At 37.5% G+C, this 14,331-nt stretch overlaps 1 protein-coding gene across 2 annotated transcripts in view; it reads left to right on the forward strand.

Moving 5' to 3' along the window:
- PAIP1 (poly(A) binding protein interacting protein 1) overlaps nucleotides 1-14,331 on the forward strand; it is a 27,004-nt gene continuing 12,673 nt past the window's right edge. The window contains exons 1-6 of one of the 2 annotated variants that reach the window (XM_053932572.1): nucleotides 1-179; nucleotides 1,527-1,642; nucleotides 3,090-3,563; nucleotides 4,890-5,071; nucleotides 10,374-10,553; nucleotides 13,764-13,876. In XM_053932572.1, coding sequence (XP_053788547.1) covers nucleotides 3,356-3,563; nucleotides 4,890-5,071; nucleotides 10,374-10,553; nucleotides 13,764-13,876 — 683 coding nt within the window. In that variant the 5' untranslated portion in view covers nucleotides 1-179; nucleotides 1,527-1,642; nucleotides 3,090-3,355. The remainder of the gene's footprint in view (nucleotides 180-1,526; nucleotides 1,643-3,089; nucleotides 3,564-4,889; nucleotides 5,072-10,373; nucleotides 10,554-13,763; nucleotides 13,877-14,331) is intronic. The other variant, XM_053932573.1, reaches the window with a different exon arrangement.

The following is a 14,331-nucleotide window of genomic DNA, read 5'->3' on the forward strand; positions in this document are numbered from 1 at the left end:
CACGCGGCATCTGAGGGGCGGTGGCGGGGGCCGCCGCGGTCCTGGCCGAGCCCGCGGCGCCGGCAGCGGGATTGCGGGATAACCGCGCCGAGCTGGCCGTGGCGGGGAGGCGAAGGTCGGGGCTGGCGAGGAGACGTGCTGGAACGCGCGTGTTGGCCGTGGGGCTAACGCCATAGCACGTAAGTGGTGTCTTCTTCATTATTGTTACTTCTGAAAACGCGTGGTAAAGCAGCGAGGTGGCCGAGTGGTAGGCGCGGTACGGGAACAGAAAATGGGGAGCTGTGTTAACTTTGGACATAAGGAAGAATTTCTTCACAGAAAGTGTGATTAGATACTGGGATGGGCTGCCCGGGGAGGTGGTACAGTCACCGTCCCTGGGGGTGTTTAAGGAAAGGCTGGACGTGGCATTCAGTGCTCTGGTCTGTTTGTCGTGGTCATAGGCTGGACTCGATGATCTCAGCGGTCTTTTCCAATTTAATCGATTCTGTGCTCCTGTGATTCTATAGCTGTTGAAATAATGCATGGCTGGATGAAGACCACATGGGGTTGGAGAGGCAGTTCCAGAGGATAGCCAGCCACACTGCCCATTGCATCCCTACATTGTCTTCACACAGTCCTGCATATGTTGTCTTACTTCACACGATCTGTGGGTTCCTTCCATGTATGAGGCATATTTTGGTTTGGTTTTTTTTTAATTTACTTAAGTCTGTGTAGTTGCTCAAGCAAACTGCATGTTGCTGGAGATGTCACACAACTTCCAGACTTGTAAATGGTGACTTAGCAAGTAAAGTTAAGCAATGAAACTATGAGAGTTATCCTGAAAATAATTAATAGGATTCTCTACTACTAAATGTTCATTACTGTGCTTTTAAATAAGCTTGTGTGAAATCTGTAGAGCTTTAGAGCTATAGATTATGGCTGTGCTTTATGTTTTGGGCTCAAAAACCATTAACTCCTACAATAACATGCCTCATCGGTATGGTAGCGATTGGAATAATTCTAGCTATTAACAATAAATTACACTTCAAAAGCTAACCAGCCCTCTCCTTTTTTTCTAATTAGAAATACATTATCAGCATTTAAAAAAAAATAGAGTAAATATATATTTTCTGTAAAAATGCCTGTGTTCTGAATAGTGACAAGGTTAGAGTGTGTGACTTCTTGGCACCAGGCACTGAAGGTGTGTGTGGATTTGGTTCTGAGCTAAGTTTTAGATTATTAGGTAAGACACTTAGGACAAAGCAGGTATCTCCTAGTGGCTGCCTAGAAATGTTCACAATTGTATTTGGTGAAAGTTTCAATTCAGTCATTGGATGCTTAGGTTAGGTCTGCCTAGTTTAGTGATCTCTGGGGTTCTGCTGTGTGATCTCAGAGGCTTGAAGTAATTCACAGGACTTCAGCTACTCAGGCCAAAACCTTCTAAGCATAATGTTAAGCAGTCTAAAGTGGTGTACTGTTGTAGGTGGTATTTGGGGCTTGTTATTTTGGAATTAACTACCTGATTATTTTTCTTAATTTTGTTTTAGGTGTCTACAGTGGGGAGAGGAAATTGGGTTCCCAACCAAACTCAACTGTGTTCATGCAAACTTAAGTAGTGCATCTGTAAGAAATATGGATTTCGGATCACATTCCACTTTAAATGGTAAGTAGTTGCCAAACATTTATTAAATTAATACAATATAAAATGTCCACTAAGTGTAAAGAATTCACATTTATGTCCAAAGGTGAAAACTTGTCTTGTTCAATAACTTAAGGTATTCAGTTCCTCTTAGGTGCAAACCTTAAAGAGTGAGATTTGCTAAAGATTGGCATATTCATAAGTGATCTCAGTATATAATGATGGAGAAATTCATTTTTCATCTTCACATCAATGTAAGGTTTTCATTCTTCTCCTGGTAAGGCAAAGTCTACAGATGTGGACAGAGGTCACAATATAGGCATTAAAACTGGAGCTGATATAGCACAAGAAGACTGAATATTCTTAGGGTAGAAATTTAGTAGCTAATTTTTGATCTTTAAAGAATTGGTAATACTACTGAAATTAGTTTTGACAATGGTTTACACAAGTGAAATATTATCTTTTTTTTTTTACAACTTATTCAAAACATCCTGCATCGGCTCACATTCCAGTTGCAGAGTATAGATTTATTAGTTTACCATTCTATATTTCCAGAAGGGTTGCCTAAGAACAGTTTCCCCAGGAGCCTCATTAATTTTAACTTATGACACCTTTAATGTCTGGCCACCTTTTTATCTTGCCAAAAATCAGTCCAATTCATGCCTTGGGAAGCTAACAAATATTTTATACCCTGCCCCTCTCCTGTTAATAATTGAAAATGGTAACATGTAATAATAAACCCAATAGAAACTTGACTTCTAAAGGCACCATTTTACAATCCAATTGGATTTTAAATACAAGACCACACTATTCTGATTTTTTTAATTATGTTTCATACATACCTGCCTATTTTTTTCACCCCTTCATGAGTGGTAAATGGAGCTGGACCCAGTGCCACACAATCTTTTGATTTTTTTCTGTGGCAGGAACAAGTGGCAAGGACAGCAGACACCAGACTGTTCAGGGAGACAAAACATAAACTCCCTAGCAGGATCAGCTGAGGTATATTTGTGGCACACCAGATTACAGTTGCCCTCCTCATCTTGAAAGCTGATTGTGGTACAGAGTTTGCAAAACAATGAGAGCAAGACTTTGGACTAAAATTGAAGAGTAGATTCATTAAATTGTAACTGGACATGTGAGTTGAACCGTTCTCAGTTTATGTGATAATATTAGGAAAAATGCATTACATGGACCATGTTCTTCATTTGGTTCCTATTGGTGTGGAAGGTGGTTTGTTAAACAATAAATCAGAAGAGCATTTGTTATCACATCAGCGTAAATTATAAATGAAAATATATTTTTCTGAACAAACATAGTTTTATTGAGTAGCCCTAACCGTACAATAATATGGTCACGTTGAAGGCTTAACTTTATGGGGTTAAATTTAGAATTTCGCCTGTAGCTTTCCCATCCCTTTCTGGTGGAAACAGCTGTGTATGCACAGCGCGTGATGCACCTGTGGCTGCAGGTCTCCTGTTGTAGCTGAAGCCTTGGCCCTGGCACGGTCACCTCGCCCCGCTCGTTACCGTGGAGATGCAGTCGCAGGGAATACGGTGCCTTTGGAAACGCCGTTTCCGGGCTGCCGCGGGCTCGGTGCGGGCGCGGCCATCGCGACGCTGCACGGGGGTGAAACCGAAAGTGCGGGGCTGGGGCGGGTCCGTGTTCCGCCCGCCCCTCGCGGCCCGCCCGCCCCGCTCCTCCCTCCCATGAGCGCCCGAGCCGCCCGGCCTCAGCATGTCGGAGAGTTTCAACCGAGCGCCGGGTGCCGGCCGGAGCCGCGGGTGCGGCGCGCCGGAGAGCGGCGGCGGGGCCCGCCCCGCGGGCAGAGCGTCCCGCGGCTCGGGCTCAGCCGAGGAGCAGCAGCACCAGCTGGGCGGCCTCTACCCGCAGCAGGAACCATTGCGGCCTCCGAAGACGGCGCCCCTGGGCACCAGGATGGCAGGTACGGGCTGCTTTCCCCGCTCTTTCTTTTCGCGGAGAACCTGCGCGGCTCCCTGCCCGCCGCAGGGGCACCGGCACCTGCTCTCGGGAGCGTGGTCCTGTTCCTGGTGTGCGATGCGTGCATCGCGCTGAGGCCGGGTCAGCGTGGTGAGCCCTGGGGGCCGGCGGACAGCTGCGCGACTAGAGAGGGGCAAGAGGAAGAAAACCAAAGAGAATCATATGATGCACGGTGTAGTCGCTTACCACCTGCTGACCGATGCCCAGCCTGTCCCTCAGCAACAATTGACAACTCCTGGCCAACTCCCCCCCAGTTATATACTGAACGTCACATTCTGTGGTATGGATTATCCCTTTGGCCAGTTGGGGTCAGCTGCCCAGTCTTTGCTGCCTCCCTGCTTCTTGTGCATCTGCTCACCATCAGAGCATGGGAAACTCATGTTATCAACACTTGCCTCATACTGAATCCAAGACATAATGCTGTACTAGCTATCAAGAAGAAAATTAACTCAATCCCAGCTGAAACCAGCATACTGGGTTATGGACCTGGACCAGGTAAAGGTGTGATGTATTGTAGCTGCTTGCAATACTCTCTGTCCTTTCCCCCCTTTTGTGCCCCCACATCTGAGTGTGCTTTTTATCCATCTGTTAATCTGACTGCAGATGGTCTCAGCCTTCCCCCTACTGAAGAATTCCAGCCTATTTGCAAAAAATTAAACCAAACCCAGCAGTAACACAAAGCAATGTTTGTTGGTCAGCTTTTTCAGGTAGGTATCAGGTTCTGTTTTCAATAAACTTAAGAGGTAGTCTGTAAAGAGAGGTTTGGAAAATAGTGTTTTAAAAACACTTCAATTGGGTGTTTTGACAAGTGGTATATAAGAACAACAATGGCCAAGTGTCCCTGAGCATTTTGTTGAAAATAAGTGTTGGTAAAAATCAGTGATGTCTGACATTTATTGACCTGAAAAATGTATCTTGTATTTGTATCTAAAATCTATGAAAAATCACAGGATAATCAAATATACTATAAGCAGATTTACTAGTTGCTTAGGTTAACTCTTAGACAATGTGTTTACACGGAAAAGGTTTTTTCTCTTGTCCCATTTTTTTTGTTCACCTGCACTGTTTACTTTCTACCATATAGAAAGACATGTAGCGTGTGCTTAAATGAATATCCATACCTAAGAATAAACAATAAAACCTATGTATTTAAAGGAAGTATATTTATAGCAAAACCATAAAAAATGTAAAAAAAAAAAAGTGTTTACTCTGTGTGAATACATACTAATTTAGTGATTTCTAAGAGAAGCTGTTAACAAAAACTTTTCAGAGCACCTGCAAAAGACGGGAATTCCATCTGGATCACAAGATAAAGTTTCAGTTATTGATTCTGGACCAGAAGTGGCTGAACCTCAGTTAGCTGTGGATCCTGTAGCAACATCAAACTTGTCTGCTAAAGCACCTGAATTCTATCCATCAGGGTACAACCAGAACTTCAATCAGAATGTCACAGTGAGTGTTTTAACTTCATTCTTTAGTATGTGCCAATTTACTTGTATTCAGACTAATAATGTTTTCTTGAAATCTTTTATGTCAGATAATTTGAATTCTGTATTTGCTGAAGAGATTGCAAAAATTCTGATTGTAACCTCCGAGTTGCAGCCAGGATGTTAAGTGTTAATGGGTGAATATTATGATGTACATGAGAGCCTCTGCTGCCTCTACTGTAGGATATTTTGCCAAAGCTTGCTGCAGATAACCTTATTCGTTTTGACTACACCAGGCATTGGTTACATTCAATGTGAGAGTAAGCTGTTTTTTTGGTGACTACCTCTGTTTTAGTTATATCTGTATTGCATTTTAAATGAAAGCATAACTTCACTTTTATGCAGAATTCACAGGTTTTTGAAGAAAGTTTGGGAGAGAAAACTTGAACTTTAGCTTTTCTAAGCACAGGCTTTGCCTTTCCTGAATTTCCTGTGCCACAGGTACGACTCATCATGACTGCCTAAGCTATGTACCATCATGTGTCATCAGTGGTGTTGTATCACCAAAGGGCAAAAAAAGTGTTAGACTCATTCCTATGAGTAACCTACCAACACTCCTAGTAAGAAATGCATTTCCAGCCAGACTCAGATCAATTTGTAGATGCATCATGTAATAAAAGCTGGTACTTCTATTTTCTACTCCATTGTCTTCCATGTTACTGCTTCAGTAATTCTACTCCAGGGAAGATCTCTGTGAATTCTTGGCATATCCTTTTGTTATGCAAACAGTCAAACTCTGGTACTATATCTAAACAGGTGGGAACTTTTACAGATACAATCAAGTGATTAAAAAAAAAAAAAAAAAAGGGATGCTGAATCAAATTGATTTTTGATAACTGGTAGAAAAACTTCATTTGAATGCTGAATATGGTGGTTTGGTGTTTTGAAATCTTTTCCTCACCAGTAAAATTGATATTACCTTAATGTTACCAGCTTTACTTGTTTACTGAATGTAATCACTTTCCTGTATAATAAACCCCACAGCCAATATACAACTGTTAACAATGCCAATGTAAACTTGCTTTTTGGTGAATTGATAATCTAGGAAAAAAAATAACTACTTTGCCCCAGCACTGGTTACATGTTTTCTATAAATAAAGTGTTTCAGTTTCAAGACAAAGAAAAAACCCGAACAAACTTTTGAATAGCATACATAGTGCACTCTTAAAATTGCAAAGTTTCAATGTCAACAATGTTGCTTTTCAGCTGTTTTGCAAAAACAGACAAGAATGTGGGAGTTTCTGGTTGCTATGTTGTTGGAATATGCTATGAATGTGATTCATCTATTAATAAAACTACCTCTGAAAACATTAGCAAAACATGTTGCAGGGACTATAATCTAATTAGAATATGACACACATAAAACAGTGGTATTTTTCTTTCAATCTTTACTAATACAAAATCTGTTGTTTTTTTAGTTTAGTAACTGAAGGATTTTTTTTTTTATAAACTGGGCTCACTTGTCATAAAAATAAAAAAAATTAGCACACTTTACAGTTACACTGATTTTGACCATGAGTTTTAAAATTTGAATCAAAACTAAGTTTTGAGAAACTTATTTTTTTACTTAAAATTAGTACTTTATAGCTTTCATTTATGAAGATCCCTGAATTTTTAGATCTGAGATATAGTATTTCTCTCATAAAATACACAGTTGTTTTGCAATAGCAAAGAAACATTTATTATTTTAAAAAACAGTGTTGATTCCTTATTTGATTGTGCACCATTATAATTACTGTGTCTGTCCATGTAACATATGCTATTGGGTCAGTTAATTTCCAGTCTTCCCAGTTTTTGATACTCAAAACTATCAATTACCTGTGAGGATGGTTTAAGGAGTACAACTTACTTACAAGGTTTACTAGAATTTTCAGAAAAACTTTACCAGGACTTTGAAGAAAGGCCTCCATGGAATTCACTGTTTGCATACAGAGTCCAACCCATGGAAATTGTAGATGTCTGCAGCAGAACTAGTGACTAGGTAGGTTTGAATTGCCAGTAGGAAACACCAGATTTGTTCCTTGGAATGGCTGTATGATAATAATATGGTTGTCACTCCATCAGATGGGCATAATGACGTTCTTACTTCATAGCTTTAGGAATGAAATTTTTGTTATCTTAGGGTTCCATAATCCTTCCCTCCTGCTTTTTTCTTTTTTAACTTCAGTAATTGCCATCAGAAGACCAAGCATGAGAGTGCCACTTAACCTCATTCAGCATGAATAGGTGATTTTATATATGCAACAGTCTTTTTGTACTTGGGTTTGCAATAACTTTGTTGGAAACTTGTTGAGTTCATGTAACTGAAGGGGAAAAATCCTTGTTCCTAAGAAACCGGAAGAAAAATCAAATCAATTATAAGTTATTAGTGACTAAGTTTATAAGTGGAAATGTGAATTTACTAGATAAAAGAAAATGGCAATCAGTACATATACAGAAACTGACTAAGAGCAGATTTGTCTTGTGAATCTTTGCTACAGACTTTCTATCTTTATGTAAATCAGAGGAGTTTTAGTACCTATTTAGCCTTCTACTCTTCTATATGTAAACTCATGAACTGACACATAATAAAAAAGAGTCAAATCTATAATCTTTTCATCAGTTACTCTTTTGTTGTGAATAATCCAGGATCCCATCCTATAACTATCAAAGATTAGAGAAAGAAATTGGAGCACTGGCTTGTTGGAGTAATTATTGAAATTAACAGAAAATTTCTGGTTGACTTTTGTGGCTTTAAATTATAACTTTGTAGTGATGTGTAATCTCACAGGCTTCTGTTAGCCAACTCCTCCTGAAAAATAATCAAGAGCCATTTGCTTTGTTTTCCTTCGTTTGATACATTGTGTGGTTCATCTGACAATGAGACATGCAAGTACTTTATGTCTAGAAGCTATTGGGCTAAATTTAGTTAGTTTCTAAAGTATCAATTGTAAATAATTTTAATAAAGTTGTATATTTCTGAATTTCTAAAGTACTTATTTTTCTCTCCCATTTGTTCAGTTCCCTGGCATAGTTTCTGAAACCTAGACATCTTTTGAAGTAGCTTATTTAGTACAGGTAGATTAATATGGTACAGAGTTTAGTTCTCGTGTTTAGCATCTTAATTACAAACTGAAAATAAGAGTATACAACAGGGACACCAGTATACCAAATGATACTGGAACCCCTTACAACATAAGGATGTTCTCCAAGACTGGTTTCTTGCCAAGTGAGTATGAGAGGAAGATAGCTTCCTTTCTGCTGAAGGAGGATCTTGCAACAATCTGATGGCTGTCAGAAGGAGCAGCTTCTTTTACTAGCTACAGCAATTGCATACTCTGCAGCCTGGCTAGAGAGTTTTCAGACAGGTTGTTTGCAGAGATGCTAATTCAACTGTATGTGATTAAGCTGCAGTAGCTGCACAGTAATGTAATAGCTCTGTGAAACAAAGTCGTTTTAAATTTATTGTACAGAACTCCTACCGGACTGTTTGAAATTGCCTTATAAATATTGATTTTCTTTAGTGAAGCAGAGTATGTAGCAAGTCATACATAGGCCCATTAGCCTTTACTTTTTGGATTTGTAAGCTCCAAGTCATTAGAATCATGGAAAACTTTCAGTTAGAAAGGACCTCTGGAGTAACCATGCTCCAATCCTCAGGTTGTCAAAGGCTTTATGTAGTAATAATTTGCCTTTATTTCCATAAACCCATATTTTTTTTCCTATTGATTGTGGGCAACATTAAGTTATTTAGTCTTTAGTGTTATTAACCAGCATGTCTTCTACTTAACTATAGGAAATCATTCTATTTTTACTTCTGTTACACTGATGTATGGCCCACCTCACTAATTTACAACATGTCTGAATGATTTTGAAAAGTCTGCTTTTTTTACCCACACATTCTTTACAAGTCATGAAATTAATATCAGGATGTGATTTTCAACAATGTGTATCTTGTCTTTCTCATAGTTCATACCCAGCTAGGAATTTTTCACAGATCCGTATTACTTCTCAGTAGAGGAGAGATAGGCATTTAGAAGACAAAGTAATGAAAAATCCCTATTAAGGGAGTAGAAGGGGGAGGGGGGAAAATATAGTTATAATCCTTGTTGATATATTTATGTACACTAAGTAAAGGAAAAGTGCTTTATCATTTTAGCTCAGCTTTACTGTAGATACCCTTTAAGCATTTTTAAATGGTAGAACAGTTGATAACTCTGATTTTCTTTATGTTACTCTTATGTCTTGAATTGCTAATTTTAAGTCATTTTTTTAAAATGCCACTTCAGGCTCCTTCTTGCATTTCTGAAATATATGAGGTGCTTTACACAACCTTTTGTGTAGTGTGACAAAATTATTTATTTGGACTGTTACTTCTAGTGACATCACTGAGTATGCTGCTTTCTTTGCTATTCCCTTCATTTACCTGTATTATAATCATCTGGAACAATATTGGCTTTAGATGCTCTCACATAGATTCATTTCTGAATGGACAAAATCGGTGTTCTTCTTTTCCATCAGTGGGAGCATAAATATCAATAAAGTGATACTGGGTAGCCCCTCCTCTGTTTAGAGAGCAAGTGTGTTTACTGTCTTTTCTGGTTTTAAACCTGTGTAGCTGTAAATTAATGCAATTCAATTTGAATAGTTTCATTTCATGCCTTTTAGTCTTTAATCTTTTGCCAAGAGATGCAAATACTCTGACTTTAAAATAGCAGTTTTTCTGATTATACTTCTTACATGGGAACAGTACTATGTATTTATTGTATGTCTCTAAATACTCTCCCTGCTGCATATTTTTGGAGCACTATACACACTATCTAAGCCCAAAATACTTTGTTTCAAATTTTCCATTCTTTTTCCTCTACAGTTTATAAATCCATAGTATGGTTAGTGTCCACACCAGGAATGGGTGTTGAGCCTTAGTTGGTAGTTCTACCCTTAACAGATAAACTTTCTTTGTTAGTTAATCTTGCAACCAACTTGGGAAACTTACTTCTTTTTAATCCAACTTTTTATGTATTTTACTGGGAGACCCTAATGTCTGTAAAAATGTTTTGCTTGGTTCTTAAGGTGATTGGTGTACAAGAGGCTTCTGAAGTCTACACTCCAGGAGGCATTGAGGTCTATGCTCTGTAAAAATGTTGAAGTGAACTGTGTAATAAAGATCTCTATCAAGCATACAGAGACTCAAAACTAAGGGCTGTATGGTTATTTCTGGAGACAGAAGGTGTAAAAATTATTCAAGGTTATTTTTAAGTACTTGCCATATTGTTTCACTTCTACAGGATTCTTCCTTTGATGATGGCTATCTGACCCTGGCAGAGTATGTACAAGACTTCCTAAATCACCTCACGGAGCAACCAGGTTGTTTTGAAATGGAAATAGAACAGTTTGCTGAAACACTGAATGGCTGGGTTATTGCAGATGAAGCTTTACAAGAACTTGTTGAACTTATCTATCAGCAGGTAATGTATTACAAGATGGACATTATGCCTCTGTTACCCAGTGCTCAAGACAGGCATTCCAGTTTTTGTTACATAATTGTATCAATGTAGTGTTTTTATTATTTGATATTTTTTCCTTTTAGACTGAAATATATAGGGAAGGATTTTGCTCAGTAAATTGAAATGGTAGCTTAGATTTTTTGTGTGTTTGTATCTCCTGGGTAACATACTACAGCTGAAATTATGGTACTTAATTAAAGGAAGCTGTATTTTAATTTTTGTTAGTAAAGATTGAAGAAACTTATACAATATTATACAGTTTTATTCTCTTGGGAAAAAAAAAATTCATAGTCCTATGATACTTTAATTCCTAGGTATTTAAAAAAATTAAATCCATACCTACTGTACACAACATCCTTTGGGAAGTACCTCTTTACTGCCAGGCTTTTTTCTTTATTTGAAATATACCTATTTCAGAAAAGCATAATTGGAGAAAAGGAAAGCTCCTCTAAGGGTAACTAGGTCCAGTCCCATTGATGGCACGGAAATGAGGACAGAGACCTTGAGCTGAACTCTGCACTAATTGGGCAAGCCATTGGAAAGAACATCTTAATATGTGTTGCTTAGCAAATGAGCTGCTGTTACTGTCTTTTGGGCTCACTGCAGAAAAGGAAGCCATGCTTCCAGCTTGCTCTTTATTATGTTGGGTGTCTTTCATAGGTTTGTTGCTTTCACGTTCTGCCTTGAATAAAAGTAAAAATCAGACTTTTACTTAATTGAAGATACCTGCAGAATATTTTAATCTGGTGTATGTAGAAGTGGAATGACTGGTTGGTTATTGTACAGAACTGTAGAGTCTCAGGTTTCTCATTACTATACAGAATTAATGCAAATTTAATTGAGACCAATTTAGTTAGACATGATGATCACCTGTGTTGCATTTGGCAGCATCATTTTCCCATTCTTTATTGAACCCATGGAGGGTAGTTTATAGGAAGGGGAAAAAGAGGATTTTATGCTATTCTTAACTTCCTGTATTTTAAATACATTGACTTGCATTTAACAGAAGTCTCTAATGTTGCCTCTTCCTTTCTATCCCCCTTTAAAAACAAGTTCAGCATTAGGATTTACTGTGACTTCCTCAACTCAGAAGTTCAATGTTAGTCTGAAAAATTTACATGAAACTAAGTTACATGAAAAATAAAGCTTAATGCCAAAAAGCTATGCTAGTATCTAAAAGCATCTAATTTTATATATCTTGTGTGTCAGGCTAGCATAGTGACTAAGCAAAGCCAACTACACTTATTATTCTTCTGTCTTGAGCAGAGGCTCAAGCATTTGTCTTCTGGCTTTTCTCAAAACAATTAAAATTAAATAGGTTTGTAAAGGAAATACACTGAAATGAAATAAACCCACGTCCTGTAGGGTCTTCCCATCACCTCTGTGTAAGGTATCTTAGCCTGTCTATAAATAGTAATTATATACTTACATTCTTATTTATGTCTGAACAGAGTGAAGTGCCAGTTCTTCTGTCTTCCAGAAGTTGGACACGGAATTCATAGTTTAAGAACCTTTACTGTTGTCTAATTAATGCAGTGGATTGTTCCTGTTAGAGCAGCTACAGTTTCTCAAGATACGTGTTGGTAGATTAGCCTTCATGCTTAGATTGTGACTTTTTTGGATTGGAGATAAAATGGTGTTACCAGCAAAAATTGTTTCAAGAATATGATTTTGCAATGTAATGATTGATTATTAGGAAGATACAGGGTGTGTGCTATGCCAGATCATAATATCTAAAATTTAGTTATTTCAATGTCTGGTGCAACCACAAGTACAGACCAACTAAAAAGGAAGATAATGTTTAAAAAATACAGATGAGATTTGAAGAATTTTTGTATATGTTTGGATGTTAAAGTTTTTGTTTGCTGGGAGTTTGTTGGGTTGGGTTTTTTTTTGTTGGGAAAAGTATTTTAAAGGCTCACCGTATAAAAAAGGGGTACCTCTTCTAGTCAGAGCAACTGATTGAACCACAGCATCAAAGTCTATTTAGGTAGTTCCAGTAAGGTGCCCCTTACTGGAAAGTGAATTCCATTTACTGTATCTTCCAAAGACAATTTTTTTTTATGTACTATGCACACAGTAGAATTATGTCTTTTTCTCTACCTGTAAGAGGTAGCTAGGTATAATTGCATTAGCAAGAGTTTTTTTTCAAACATGTTGGAACAGCTCAAACATGCAAACATATCTGTAGTACTGATAGATGCTACAGAAAAAAATATTCACAGATTATAAAGCCAAAGTAGAAGTTTACTGAGTTCTTAGTATCCTCATTTTCTTTTGAGCAGAGTTGGTGAAGTTATTTGCAGCAGAACCTCTTTTCACTGAAACTGCATCTGAGAAATAATCTGAAATTCAGGTGTTGTTAGAGGAGGCATGAAAATGAGTGAACAAAATAAATTTCCACCTCTTTAAAGTTTGAATTATAAAGATTAAAACATAAGATTTGTTACACAATATCATTCCTACCACCTTTTTTCAGATGACAAAGGTACAGATGTTCAGCAGTAACAGGACTTGTTTAAGAAAAAAAGATATATCAAGAGCTGTTAATTGTAATGGTTTAGTCTTACTCTCTGATTCAGAACTTTGCAATTCTGCAGATTGCTGGAGCATGTATGGGAGAAAGTATTTCTCTTTACTTGCCATGTTCTTACACTCTTTCCTTACACTCTTACACTCTTCCACTCTTTCCAAAAAAAGATTATGGAATAAATAGCTTATAGACTGAAAGAAGACAAGTTTTTACTATGTTGTTTGAATGTACTCATTGTTCCTTGAGAGAGTATGTGTTCTTGAAAATGTGTCTTAATGTTCAATGTTGATTTTTTTTGTATAAGCAGTCTGTAAGTGACTTTGAGATACTCTTCCATTGTAGATCACAGTACAGAAGTAGAGTTACATGAAGACACATGGCATAATGGTGGTTGTTTGCTTAGAGCCACAGAATCACAGTGTAATGAACTTTTAAGTTCTGCTGAAATGCATATAACAACATGCTGAAGCAATACAAAAGTGAACTTGGCAAATAATAATTATTAATCATTCATTTTCTGCTCTTGAGTTGTCTGATCAGCATTAAGCATGGATTTCAAAAAAGCTTTTAAAAATATTCTCTGATAGCCTAATCATTAGTTTTATAAATAATTTATTTTTCCGTTTTTATTTTGGAAGGCCACATCTGTCCCAAATTTTTCATACATGGGAGCACGGTTGTGTAACTATCTATCTCACCACCTAACCATTAGTCCACAAAGTGGGAACTTCCGACAGTTGCTGCTTCAAAGGTCAGTATCAGTCTTAAGCCTTAAGTATAAGTCTTTAAGCCTTATTCTCTTCAGTTACATCTTTCTGGTTTGTGTGTTAACTCTTTCTGTTGCATACAAAGAGATACTATTTAAAATAGTAGTACAGATTGAGGAGTATCGAAACACAGGTACATTCTGAGTATTGAACACAGGCATCTTAAAATATTTTAATATTTTTGAACATAAAAATAGGACTCCATTTGAAGTTCTGTGGGATCTTTTGAACTGAGTATATTAGATTGATCCCCAAAATAGTGCAAATTTGAAAGTTAATCTATTTTAAAATATACTAAATGCGCATATAGGTACTGTCCTTGTCCTTTGACTCTTGCCAGTACTTACTTAATTGTGTTTTTTTTAATTAGTGCTTTTGTTTTTTGCCTGGAATTTGTGTGTAAGGTTTATTCACTGATAGGTTAACTGACATTGTATGT

Source organism: Vidua chalybeata, chromosome Z (assembly GCF_026979565.1).
Source record: "Vidua chalybeata isolate OUT-0048 chromosome Z, bVidCha1 merged haplotype, whole genome shotgun sequence".
Classification (NCBI taxonomy): domain Eukaryota; kingdom Metazoa; phylum Chordata; class Aves; order Passeriformes; family Viduidae; genus Vidua; species Vidua chalybeata.